Source organism: Nomascus leucogenys, chromosome 12 (assembly GCF_006542625.1).
Source record: "Nomascus leucogenys isolate Asia chromosome 12, Asia_NLE_v1, whole genome shotgun sequence".
In the NCBI taxonomy this organism is placed as follows: domain Eukaryota; kingdom Metazoa; phylum Chordata; class Mammalia; order Primates; family Hylobatidae; genus Nomascus; species Nomascus leucogenys.
The window spans coordinates 29,304,397-29,318,600 of NC_044392.1; the positions used below are offsets into that span (position 1 = coordinate 29,304,397).

General features: G+C 39.2%; 1 protein-coding gene across 1 annotated transcript in view; it reads right to left on the reverse strand.

Moving 5' to 3' along the window:
• Positions 1–604: 604 nt before the first annotated feature.
• Positions 605–14,204, reverse strand: part of C12H1orf105 (chromosome 12 C1orf105 homolog) — a 48,756-nt gene continuing 35,156 nt past the window's right edge. Inside the window, exons 4-7 of the mRNA XM_003258885.3 lie at positions 12,917–12,991; positions 7,164–7,231; positions 4,058–4,122; positions 605–982 (exon numbers count right to left, since the gene is read on the reverse strand). Of these exons, the coding sequence (XP_003258933.1) occupies positions 837–982; positions 4,058–4,122; positions 7,164–7,231; positions 12,917–12,991 (354 nt within the window). The 3' untranslated portion in view covers positions 605–836. The remainder of the gene's footprint in view (positions 983–4,057; positions 4,123–7,163; positions 7,232–12,916; positions 12,992–14,204) is intronic.

Below are 14,204 nucleotides of genomic sequence, written 5' to 3' on the forward strand. Positions count from 1 at the left end.
CCAGGCTGGTCTTAAACTCTTGACCTCAAGTGATCCTCCTGCCTCAGCCTCCCAAAGCACTGGGACTACAGGCTTGAGCCACTGTGCCCAGCCCCACATCTTTATTCTTTTTTATATTTTTATTTTATTTTATTTTATTTGAGATGGAGTCTCACAGGCTGGAGTGCAGTGGTGTGATCTTGGCTCACTGCAACCTCTGTCTTCTGGGTTCAAGCGATTCTCCTGACTCAGCCTCCTCAGTAGCTGGGATTACAAGCACCTGCTACCAGCCACACCCGGCTACTTTTTGTATTTTTAGTAGAGACAGGTTTTCTCCATGTTGACCAGGCTGGTCTTGAACACTCGACTTCAGGTGATCCACCCGCATTGGCCTCCCACAGTGCTGGGATTACAGGTGTGAGCTACCGCACCTAGCCTATTCTTTTATTCTTAAATAAGCTGAATTCATGAGGGATTTCATGGGGCCATCTCTGGCCCCTGTCCTGAAGAAAGAGCTGAAATAACTTTCATAGAAAACTTGTGACTTAAAAACAGAAGGATGTTTTCCACTTTAATGTAGAGAGGAACCTTTAACAAAATAAAATGAGAGACAGTTATCATGTTCCATTTTCATCAACAGATGTTTATAATCATGTAAATTAAACCATTTTGTCTTTAGGAGACATGAGAGAGAAGATAGAGGTAAGAGCTAGAATACCAGCAATCTTAGGAAGGCAAAATTAAATCATCTTTTGGGAGAGGAGAGAAAATTGTGAGGAGAAGGTGCCAGTGTCAAAGATTGGCTTGGCGAGGTTATTTTCTCTCTGGGAGTCTGGGAGGTGATGAGCTCCTACTGCTCACTGCCTCATTGTCTTGCCTATTGGTTCCTTTCTGGGCAAGGAAGAACGTTGTCTCTCTTTTAGAGTTTTGTAGGTCTCTGTCAGTAATCCGTGGAAGACAGCTGTCCTGGGGCCCAGAATGGGCAGTCTGTAGTGAATGCTTTCTGGATGACAGTACAAGAAGGAAAGAAGGATAAGGACTACTTAGATTCTATTCTTAAAGAAACTCAAAATAACCACAGGCTAACAAAGACTTCTTCAACCTTATAGAACAGATTTAAAATTCACCTAATAATTTGTTTTTCAAATCCACCTTTTATTTTTTCTTAAGAAAATGGAACAAAAAATTCACCTAAGAATTTCATTTAATGAAATTGCCTTTTCCCCTCACAACATTTAAACTTTTACAGATCTTGTCAATGAGGCCAAAAGGAGTATCCAGAAACAAAACTCAAGTATTAGACGTCATTACCAATTAAATTAGAAATGAAGATAAAACATGTCTGGTGTTGTAATATGAGTCAAAGAGAAAAGAATATTCAATTCTCAGGAGACTTTTCAGGGACACATATATAGTTCTGTTCTTTAAAAAAATAAAAATAAGAAATAAACATGATCTTATAAAAAGGCTACAGAAGGGACAGAAAGTACTTTCGTTTCAAAAGAAATCTGTATTTTGTGAAATAATTTATTTTAGGGTTATTTAAAATCCTTACCCTACCTCTTCTTCAAAATGATTTATTAAAAGTTGGTTAATATTCAATTTTTCCAGAAGACAGATTACTTGAATGGGGGTAAACCAGTGCATGAAATAACATCTTCCCATTGGGAATCGCTGAGTGACTAAGAGAATTGGAACTCTGAATTCTCTGGAACAAGCTCCAGAGAACAAAGTCCAACTGAATGAGAGATAGAGAAGTTACAGGATCACAAACCTTGGATCCAGTTCAGTCTCATCACTGTAATGAAGAGGGAACAGCAGTCCAAGGTCACAGACACTAATGGACTAAGAACCAGAACCCAGATATCCTTAATCCTAACCCAGTGCTCTTTGTGCCGTATCATACCACTGTGCCAGGTGGTAGGCCCACATCAGGTGGTTAGCATCTGTACAAATGTTTATTGAGATTAAGAGTCTGTGGGTGTCATGGGATTCTGGGATCAGGTCAAAGATTCATGAAGGAATCTCCATCACTTGTAAAGATAAGTTCTTTCTATTTCCTTAGTTGTCATTAAGAATTATTGATAATATGTAAGGATACGCAGAATCCAGAAAAAATGCCAGCAATCATTGTGACCAACAGTGATGTTAGACAGTCATTGGCAGTAATGTTGTTCACTGGGATAAGTCAGTCACTTGGTATTTGTAGCAATCCACAGGGAACACAGCACAGGTGGAAGGTGGCTTCAGCAATAAGCAGCAAGTACCACAGTATGGACATGTCTAAACTCTATAAACCAGCGGGGCTGGGGCAGTGCCAGCAGTTTTCCTGGGTCAGTCAAAGGTGAAGGCCACTTGTGCCGAAGGCCTAGCTTTCAGTGGGACAACATGCTACTCTGGTTTTACAGGTGGGAACACAGAGGCCAAGCCTATACAGCAAGACTAGGATTCCTACCGAGGTCTCATCACTTCTAGGCTAGTGCCTTTTTCATGACCTCTAAGAGCACATACAAGAGCAAACTCAGCTCAGAAGGGTCATGACTATAATAAACAGTAGATCTACCAAGCTTCAGCTCCTAGCCAGTTACACAACTACTCTCCCTGTAGTCCCACCTCTAAGATTACTGTTCTAGGATGAACTCTATGGACAAGAATCAGGGTGTCCAAGAATATAACATGCTGTTCCTGTGCACACAAAATCTAGCTCTTAAATTGCTAATTGAAGTATACTCCCAGAGATAATAAATTGATGAAAGGCATCTTGTTACATTGTTCTCTAGGATCAAAAAATATATTCTTGCCGAGGGAAAGGCACACAATGATGTGTGTGTGTGTGTGTGTGTGTGTGTGTGTGTGTGTGTGTGATTCATTCCTTTGCAAGGCAGGTCTGAAAAAAATCCAGGTCCAAAGGAAACTCAGAATGAGTGATGAGTGTGTGGCTGGCACAGATAACTATGAAATCAACTGTACATGCCTATTACCCATGTTCTCTTGGCTTCAAAGGAATGAGGTGGTCATAGACCAGGGAACAGCAGATTGGGTAGCTTTTGTTGGGTAGGTACTCTTAGCTCCAGGCTCTTGGTTCCACTTTGGCTAAATGAGAGCCATGAACTAGGTCAATATTTTGGGATAGATAAGAAGCGATTTATTAGGACTGGAAGACTTTCACTCCACTCGAGTGGATATCCCCAAACCTCAGCTGTAACCTGAGTTTCTGGTCCTCCGTTTTGGCATCCCCTCAAGACATCCCTTCAGTCCTCAAATTTCCTTTCTAGATATCTTTTCAGTTCTGGCTCTAGTTCCCCTGCAATCTCTTAAGATAAAAGATTTTTCCATATGTATAGAGTGAGGAAAGTGATCCTGATTTTCTTTACTGTATGTATCAAATGAAAGAAAAATTCAAGTGGCTTCAGTTAATATGGGAGCAAATGAGAAAATGGACAAAGTCACTAAAGTGACAGCCTGTGCTGCAGTAAGCCCTTGAATTATATTACCCCAAATAATGGCTCACTCCATCTTCACCAGCCCAGTGTTGCCATAACTAAAGCTGAGACTTAGGTCAATGCTGAAGCCTGAAATAGAGCTGCTTTCCTTGTTTCTATCAACAGCAAGTGAAGATAAGAATAGCAAAGGCAGCTTGCTGGGAGAAGGCAAGTATTTTAGGGAGCTGGTGGAGTGAAAGGTTCAGGGCCTTGGTGAGGCCACTCTGAGGGTATAGAGATGCAGTTCCCTTCCCATTTTAATTGATACCATCAGGACCGCCAGTAGGGGAACTTTTATTTTGTTTGTACCCCATCTCCATGGAAAGTCTTCAGCCATATGTTGTGGACAGATCCTGGGAAGGAACATGACATGGATAAGGGCAAGTGAGGCCTGAGGAGGGCACAGGTGGTGCTGGAGTGAAAGAAGGGCTGTGAACCAATCCCAGCAGGTCAAAAGACAATATGTGAAAGAGAAAGGGATAGAAAGTGAGGATTTGCTCAGGAAATTTAGAAATTATTTTAGGGATTAGACTTTCATTCCATGGCAATTTTTTCTAGTATGTTTCACACTATAAGTACTCTAAAAGAAAGCAAACCTGTTGGGATGTCATCATGGAAAGGCTCAGGTGTAGTCTGGAATTTGGGTTGATGAAGACTCATTCTGATTGGAAGAAACAAGAAAACACATTAGTTAATTAGCTAGGGCTTGGTAGAAAGAAATGTGTCTTTATATAATTTTATCTTTATTTATTTATTATTATTTATTATTATTATTGAGATGGAGTTTTTGCGCTTGTTGCCCAGGCTGGAGTGCAGTGGTTCAATCTCAGCACACTGCAACCTCTGCCTCCCAGGTTCAAGCAGTTCTCCTGCCTCAGCCTCCTGAGTAGCTGGGATTACAGGCACACACCACCACACCTGGCTAATTTTTGTATTTTCAGTAGAGGTGGGGTTTCACCATGTTGGCCAGGCTGGTCTAAAACTCCTGACCTCAGGCGATCTGCCTGTCTCAGCCTCCCAAAGTGCTGGGATTACAGGTGTGAGCCACCGCACCGGCTTTATACATTTTTAAACACACGCGATCTCTTGAATCTAGTACCTGTTAACCTGGTGATCAGGCCACTTTCTAGCAATGTGAGATGATTGGTCCAAAGACTACTAATTCTCAGTCTCTTTTTGATTAGTGTTGTTTTCATGGATTTTTTTGATAAAACCTTTATTTTGAATGTTTTATTCCACTGTCAGAACATATGTGGTCTGAAAATAGGAGGAATAAAGGAAAGAGTTCTTCAATTTCCAGAAAAAAAAAATAGAACTCTTCCAGATCAATAATGTACCCTTAAAGAGTAAAGCTGAGAAAACATTTTGGTTAGAACCCTCCCATTTCACAGAAAATGCCCTGACCACATCCTATTTCTCCTGGTGGCCAAGGCTGTGGAGGTGACCCTTGAGGAAAATGCATGTAAGCCAAAACCACTTCTACATTAGTTTAAATTGCTTAATTTCTAAAGACTGACATATTTGTAAACTTTGATGGGCCATCTAAGGCTCTACATTCATTTCATGGTTTCTACTTCCACAAAGATCTTCCAAGATTATTTTTGCTTTGCTACCAAAAATATAGTGAGTTAAGCCAGTTTGCTTTAATCAATTGTCACTGAGATTGAGAAAAAGAGAAAGCAAAACCCCTTCTATTATCCATTTTGGGCAAACAGGCAGATGGTATGTTCAGGACTGAATAGTTTAAGCTCTGTCTATTCTACAATTCAACAAATATGTATCTATCCTGCCATCTTTTCTCCCTCTTCCTTTTTTCCTTCATTCTTTTCATTCAATAAGTATTATATTTTAATTCCTGCAATGGCTATAATTAAAGTCACTTTTTAAAAAACCATAATTTCAGTGACGATGATCCCACTTGCCTATGTATGCAGTGATACTTAAAAAGTATGAAAACAGAAACCAATATCTAGTGCTAGGAACAAATATGGAAAAGTTAGAGATAGAACCAGGCCCTTGCTTTATAGTCACTCTAGCTAAGTCTCAAACAGAAGTGGTATGTTTTCCTCCATAACACAGAAAAAAGAATACAACAATCAATCTCATGACACGTCTGGTTGATGTTGACATGATTTTAGAACTGGTTTAATTCTTGGTCTTAGTTTTAAAGGGATAAGAGCTATTTGTTTAAAATACAACTAATTAATGTTCTGGAATTTTATATTTAAATAAAGTACAAAACTTGCAAGATAAGTAAAATGGGGCAACACATTTTGAAAGGTTATTTCACAGAAGGGTAAAATTTTGCTCAGAAATCTCTGATTTTAGATGCTTCAGTTTTCCATTTAAAGTTCATAATGAATATTTACTAGAATTACTTTTATCATACAAGAGCTCTTTAAAAATATAGAGTCAGTACAGGTAAATGTTATTAGTGATGGAGCTCGTACTGCTCAAAAAGCCACTTCCTCCATAACCTTGTCTACCTTGGCCAGGAACTGGGTACATGTTTTCAGTGTATCTGGGTCTATATTTGAGTCTGGAACAAATGGCCCTAAGGTCATAAAAGCAATCAGGACATGTACCACTGTGCAACATAAGGTTACAAAAAAGCCTATTTATTTTTCCACATTATTGCTGTCTGTATGAGGAAAAAAATAAAATGGCCATTAGATTACATATAGCTTTTTTGGTTAGTCATATGTAAGGGTGAGTGTATGTCTACTTTCCAACCATCTATTGCAATGCAAGTTGACCTGTGTTGATGTCCTGTTTAGAATGAGTCCATGTTTTTCATGTTGTAATAAAGTAAAAACAGAGTCCTTCTTCCCGGTCTAATAGTTAAATATAGAAGAAAAAAACTCTTTGAAAAACTAGGTGGGGCACGGTGGCTCACACCTGTAATCACACCACTTCGGGAGGCCAAGGCGGGCAGATCACCAGAGGTCGGGAGTTTGAGACCAGCCTGGCCAACATGGTGAAATCACATTTCCACTAAGAAAAAAAAATTAGCCAGGCATGGTGGTGGGTACCTGTAATCCTAGCTACTTGGGAAGTTGAGGCAGGAGAATTGCTTGAACCTGGGAGGTGGAGGTTGCAGTGAGCCAAGATTGCGCCACTGCACTGCAGCCTGGGCGACAGAGAGAGACTCCATCTCAAAAAGAAAAAACCAAACCAAACAAAACAAAACAAAACACACAAAAAAACTAATCATAATTCCAACTGGATTTTATATCTATTGTACTCGATCTTGATTTTAAAAAAGCTTTAACTAACAACCAAACAAACTGATAAAGAGGAATTTTAGTTACTAAAACGTAGCAGAGAACATCTTGGACTAAGGAAAGATTATGTGTAATCCCCCATATCTTGCAGATTAGATATATCATCTACATGGAGAATTTGTATTTAGTTCCATCTGAATTATCAAAGAAATTTCCTATTCTATTTCTTATATTGTTCTTGTGAAGGTGGAAAGGAAGATTATACTTTCTGCAATAGTTTCAGTAGTTGTTCAAACAAAAAGGTGAACTTTCTTTTTTGATCTGATGATTTGGTTTAACCTAAAAATAAAACCAGTCAAGAAGCCTGTTCCCTAAGCATTCCTTAAACATTCCTCTTACTATGCTTCTCAATCCACTCTCCTGTGTCCTTAGACATAACGAGAATTAAGTCATGTCCTGATTTAAATTGTTGACTTACCTATAACTCATAAAGTTCTCAAAGGATACTTTTGGATCATCTGAGATTTTCATTGTTCTTGGTTGTACCTCAAGAAGAAAGTCTCATTTAGAACGTTGCTGTAACTGCATTTTGATTTAAATAAATAATGTACTACTTTAGTGAATCTGAGTTGTATTTGATATCAAAGTCCTTCATACATCCTTTCGTGATGTGAATGAACCAAAGGGTTTCACCTTTCCCTCAAGTCAGAGTCATTGTTTTTCCCTGGATATCAGTTGAAATTAGATACACAGATTTAGTAAATCTTTAAAATCAGTTTGTTTAGATGCCCCCACCCCCAACACACACATGTTCTTTAAGTCTCAGGTTAACTGTCACTTTCTCACAGAGACTGCTGACTCCTTGACTACTGTTCGGTAGTCCTCTGCTCTATGTTCTTAGGGCCTCCTGGATCAAAATACTCATAACCTTTATATTGTATTTACTTGTGTAATGTCTGGGTTCCCTAATAGACTTTCAGCTTCATGAGGGCATAGACCTTGTCTCTATTTTTGTATTTCCAGCTGCTAACACGATGTCTGTTTAAGAAATATTTTTGATCAAATTAGTGAATGAATGAACCCACCTTGAAGCACACTTGAAATTTTAAAGGTGTCTTTCATATAGGCCTAAAATCAATGTACAGTTACAGTATTTTTGGTTAAGAAACATCACTTTCTTGAACTTTTCCAAATTTGTTCCTAGCACTAGATGTTGGTTTTCTTTTAAGAATGTTTTCACTAGGAAGCATTTTTCCATTATTTCTCGAAAATTATTGTAGCTATAATAATAAAATGACAATCACAAAGATGTGGGTGCAGGTGTTCAGCTACTCTACTCACTAAGTGACTTGTACCAGGTGACTCATGATTTAAGTTTATGACATAACAAAGTTACAAATTACAATGTATTAAGGACCTTTAGAGGTGCTTGAAAATAGCAAAAAAAAAAAACAAAAAAAAAAAAACTGAATGCAAAGGCTATACAAATGCCAAGAATGTACTATGTTTAATCAGCTTGTTCTCCAAACTCATTAGCTGAAGAAAGGATGCGAGAGGGAGAGAAAGGAGGTGATCTGGTAACAAGGAGCCTCTGGGCATAGTGGGGGCAGCCAAGCCTTTAGTAAGAACGTGAGGAGAGATTTCTAAACATAAAAGTGGATGAGAATGTGCCAGAGACAGACTGCTTTATTCAAAAATTTATCTAAAGTTGACTCTGCCCCAAGGGAAGATGCAGGAAACTGTAACTCCTCCTGAATAGCATGATTGCTGTTCTAAATCCCCTAAATCCAGCTAGTGCTGTTGTATGAATGAACTGTGCTACAGGGGTTACATCAGAACAAAGCTGCCTGCCAGACAGGATTTTTGTTTTTGAGAAAAAGTGTACTGTGGTAGACTCCTATTCATTCTTGAAAACCCTGAATAGTCTTTTTCTTCAAGGAAGACTTCCTTGATATTTACTTTCACTGCCCCTTCACTCCCCATCAGATCATTTCTATTTATATTGATTAGATTCTATTGTCATTATTTATTTATTTGTTGACTCCTTAAAGACAGGTCTTATGTATTTCTTTTTTTTTCTTTGTAGTTTACCTAAGTACCTGGCCCATGGCAGACAATCAATAAATATTTGTTGAAATAAACTTAATTTATTTCAAAACTATTTTTTAATATATGTTAGAGAATATCTGTTTACAGTTGCCTAGCTTGATGGTCCTACTTTTAAGGGGCTTGAAAGTGTTAATTAGAGAGTAATGCAGATAACAGAAGGACTACAGAATAGGTGCATTAAGGGGAAGATGAACTGTTTGGAGCAGAGACGTGATAAAACACAGCCTAGATAAAACCAAGGCAAATATCACTTGTGATTCACAACCATAACTGTCAGCAGGTATTTCTTCTGCACTAAATGACTGAGCTTCTAGCCCAAGGTTACATAGGAATATGAGTAGTTACATAACAAGGTCCTATTTACATTTTTTTGAGATTCATCTATTTTGCGCTTTTATTTAGTGCTAATTTCTTTTTATCGGTGTTTATGATACCATGTATCATAAGTCACCATCTTAATGTACAATTTAGTAGTTTTTAGTAGATTCAGAAAGTTGTAAAACAATCACCATTATTTACTCCTAGAACATTTCATGACCCCAAAAAGAAACCATGTACCTATTAGTAATTGCTTCTCACTCACTCCCCTCCTCAATCTTTGACAACCACTGTCTATTTTCTGTCTCTATGAATTTTCCTATTTTGGACATTTCATATAAATGGAACCAATATAATATGTGATCTTTTCCATCTGGTTTCTTTTACTTAGCAAAATGTTTTCAAGATTCATCCATGTTATAGCATGTTTTAGTATTTCATTCTTTTCTATGATTAATATTCTATATATAGATAGACAACATTTTGTTTATCCATTAATCAAGCTATAGGCATTTGAGTTATTTCCACTTTTCAGCTATTAAGATATGGCTGCTATGCACATTCTTGTAGAAGTTTGTGTGTGAATATGTTTTCAGTTCTCTTGGGTACATATCTAGGAATGGAATTGCTGGATCATATGGTAACTCTGTGTTTAAGGTTTTGAGGAATTCCCAAACTGTTTTCCAAAGCAACTGTTTTACATTCCCGTCAGCAATTTTCGAGGGTTCTAATTTCTCCACATCCTGGCCAACACTTGTTATTATCCACCGTTTTATTACTATTATTACAACCATCCTAGTGGATGGAAAGTGTATCTCATTGTGGTTTTGATTTGCATTTGCTTTACAACAAATAATGTTGTGTATCTTTTCATATGTTTATTGGTCATTTGTAGATCTTCTTTAGAGAATGTCTACTGAAACTTTTTCCTCACTTTTCAACTAGGGTGTTTGCCTTTTTATTGTTGAGTTTTAAGTGTTCCTTATATATTCCAGATACTAGTCCCTTATCTGACATAATGCTTCATCTGTTGATTTGCAAATATTTGGGTTGTCTTTTCGTGTTCTTGATGGTGTTCTTCGTGGCACAAAATTTAAAATTTTTATGAAGACTGATTTATCTATATCCTTTTGTTGGTTGTGCTTTGGGTGTCCTATCTTAGAAACCATTGCCTTATCCAAGGTCATGAAGCTTTATACCTATGTTTTCTTCTAAGAGTTTTATGGTTTTAGGTCTTACATTTAGGTCTTTGACCTATTTTGAGTTATTTTTGTACATGGTGTGAGGAAGAGGCACAAATTCATTCTTTTGCATGTATCTATGCAGCTGCTCCCGTACCACTTATTGAAAATACTATTCTTTCTTCATTGAACTGTCTTGGTGCCTTTCTCAAAAATCAATTGTTTAAATTTAAGAATTTACTTCTGAACTCTCAATTTTATTCCATTTATCTGTTTGTCTATCTTTATGGCAGTACCACACAGTCCTGACCATAGCTTTGCAGTTAGTTTTAAAATCAAGAGTATGAGACCTCCAACTTTGTTCTTCTTTTTAAAGATTGTTTGGCAATCCTGGATCTCTTGCATTTTAATATAAATTTTAAGATATGATTGCAAATTTCTATAAAAATGGCATCTGGGATTTTGAGGATTACATTAAATATGTAGATCAATTTGGGGGAGTATATCCATCTTTACAATATTAAGTGTTCCAATCTGTAAACACGGGGTTCTTTCCATTTATTTAGGCCTTTTAAATTTTCTTTCCACGATGTTTTATACTTTTCATTGTATAGCTCTTGTGCTTCTCTTGTTAAATTTATTCCTAAATAATTTTTGATGCTATTACAAATGGCATTGTTTTCTTAATTTTTGGATTGTTCATTGCTATTAATAGAAATTAAAGTTTATATACTGATCTTGTATCCTCAACACTGCTGTACTCGTTTATTAGCTCTAATAGTTTTCTGCGCATTCCTTAGGACTTTCGCTATATGAGATCATATCATCTGCAAATAGACTAGTTGTACTTCTTTCTTTCTAATGTGGATGGCTTTTATTTCTTTTTCTTATCTTTCTGGCTAGAATGTATAGTAAAATGTTGAGTAGAAGTGTCAGGAGCAGACATTGTTGCCTTGTTTCTAACCTTAGAGGAAAGTATCCAGTCTTTTACCATTCAGTAGGGTGTTAGCTGTTGGTTTTTCAAGCTGCTGTTTATTAGGTTGAGGAAGTTCCCTTCTATTCCTAGGAGTCTTTTTATATATTCCCCAGTGTTTCTATTCAACTCACTGCTGAGAAAGAAGGGGTATTACAGTGACTACAGCAGACCTGCAGTCCCTCCCCTTGGGAGGACTTTGAGGTACTACTGCATAGAGTGAGGCAAGGGTATTTCATGTTTATTTTCTAACTTTCTGTAGTTTCTCACCAGGTTCTGACAGCAGTACAGAAGGGTCCCTGAGCACTTTTGTGTTTGAAGCCCTTCCTTTTAGAAGCTTCAATAAATGGTAAAATTACAGCATGTGGCTCCACTTCTATCATTCCTGGACAAGGGCAAAGGTCAGAGAAGAGGTCTTGAGAAACAGGACAGCTGTTAACGTCCCAAGTGTGCCAGCTGGCCAAGGCCAGCTTAGGCCTGAGGTTGGTGCATTCTAAATGTGGATACAAGGGATTCCAGGAATAAGACCAGGAGAAATCCCAATCCTAGTTTCCCAGACTCCAGCCAATGCTAATATTTAACACAGTGACTCTAGTTATGTAGAAAATGAACATAGATGGAAACATCCAGGTGCAGCTTTGCCGGTAGCTTCAGTTAAATTTCTAAATCCCACATAAAGATTTCACAAAACTGCCACTCTCTTTCACATCCGACTGGACTGAAGACTTGCCGTGAACTCAGTGAAGGAGCTTTTCTTATATCTTCTATTTTTCTTCCATTCCTTTAAAGCATGTTTAGCCTACATATTTAGCCCCACTTTCCTCCCCAAGTCAAAGAATTATAGAATATCAGAGTTGAAGAAACCCTTCTCCAGCTCGTACCTCAAACCTAACCATGTTGCTAAATTAACCCTTAACCAAAGCCTCTTCCTTACCCTAACACTAACAACCATCCCAACGCTAACTCTAATTCTTGAATTATCCAAGGCCTAACTCCAGCCTAGTCTAGCATCCTTCCCGAATCAGGCCTCTGATTCAGCAACTGTGAGAGATGGCAGAAGTTTGTCTGTGTTCCCTCCACATCTCCGTTGCTCTCCTTCTTTCTTTTCCTAATATTCCTCCCCTACTACCATTCTCCACTATATGTTACAAGTATCCAAGGCAGATGACACCACCCCTGACTACCTAGAAAGTACTATAGACTCTCTCCCCAGTCTTTCTCTTGAGGTGCTACCTAAATTAACAGTAAACCCAAAGATGAAGCTGTTTGTCTCCTGATTTTAATGGTGGAGAAATGAGTATGAGCATATGTGTTGTGTGGGGGCTACATTAAGGAGGGAGAAGGAGCTCCATAATCCCCTAAGTCTCTGAGAGGCTGTAGTTACTTAGGAGCCCAAGGCGAAGTAGCTCATTGCATCTCTACTCTGGCCCACCTATCTCGGTTACCCTTTAGCTTGTTGAAACGGAGAAGGTTTATCATGTTCTTTCAGTCGATGCTGCTCCCAGGACCAACAGTTCCTCCTTGGCAGTCTTTATCTAGGCCCTCCTTGCAACGGGCCCCATCACTATCTCTCTCCACAGGGCTTGGCTGGGAAGGGCAGTGCTGCACCCTGAGATGCCTGTGCCCGTTTCTGTCTTCCCCCTTGCCTACCATTTTCATTTCTTGACATGTGGAGCACAGCTGTTGGTTTCTGAGCAGCATGGAGTCACACTGGTTCCTCCTGGCCTGAGGGGAAAGAGAGACAGAGAGAGGTGACGAAATTATGGGGCATGTAGGGCAGCAAAGATGTAGGAAAGCAGTGGAGGGGTGAGACAGGTAACAGTTTTTCCTTCCATAAAACAGAGATGGGCACCCTGGTCTCAGCCCCTTCCAGGGTGGGTGTTGAATCTGGAGTGTGCTGCAGCTGGTAGATTCCGAGAGTTTAGGCAGGAGGGAGTGAGACATAGGTTAGGTGGTAGTCTTGAGGCTGCTGCATGCAGTGGTATAGATGTAAAGACAGCTGGCAGAGATGGCTGGGGCCTGAAATTCAGTGGGGTCTCTACTTTCCAGCCTGAGCACCTGTGTCTGAGGGGCTGAATTCTCCTATAGGTGGGCCATTTTTTTCCATTTCATACAAAGGCTCCACCATATAGACTGAGGATCTCTGATGGCCTAAGAAAGAATGAAGAGAAGACTTCTCCTCTGCAAATCTTTTTTTCACAAGCCTTTCCTAAGCATCGCCCTCCTTTCTCATGCCTTAACTCTAGGCCAGCATCAGCTCTCATGCATCCATGGTCCAGCACCATTTGGCCCTTCTGTACCTCCTAAGCACAATGATTGAAGCCACAAGCAGAACTCAAGCTTATGGGTCCTGAGTCCCCTCAATCCTCTGGGAAAGAGAGGCTGTCTCAGTAGGTGAAGAACCAACCAGTGGAGGAAGGGGAGGGGCACCGTGTCTGCTCACTGTAACCACTGGTTTTTATTCTGACTTCATTTCTGCAAAAGGGTTAAAGAGAGGACTTTGGAGCATTTACACCTGCTTCAGGAGGTTCTCATTTGCATCTCTGATAAAGGTTTGCTTAGGGAGCATATAGGAATTTGAGGTTAAACTTATGTTTGGCAATTCTCTCTTAACCTTCCTCATTCACATTGACATCGGTCATGAGATATGGTCACAGAAAGTGCAGAATATGGGGAAGAGGAAACCCACAGTGAGAAGACTATTGACTGAAGTCTTCTCTTTCCTTTGATCCGCTTGCTGGCCCATCACTACATGGTGTGCCTTGACCCATTCCTGTTGCCCTGGGAGGTGTGGGGAACAGAAAGAGGAGGAACAGAAAGTGAGGAGTTCCTGAGGTGTGCTCCTAGGATGACCTTTGCCAGATTGTTCTGCAAGTAGCTTCATCCTGTGGGAGACATATGGCACTTAGGTGATGCATCATTGGGGGTTTGAGGGCTG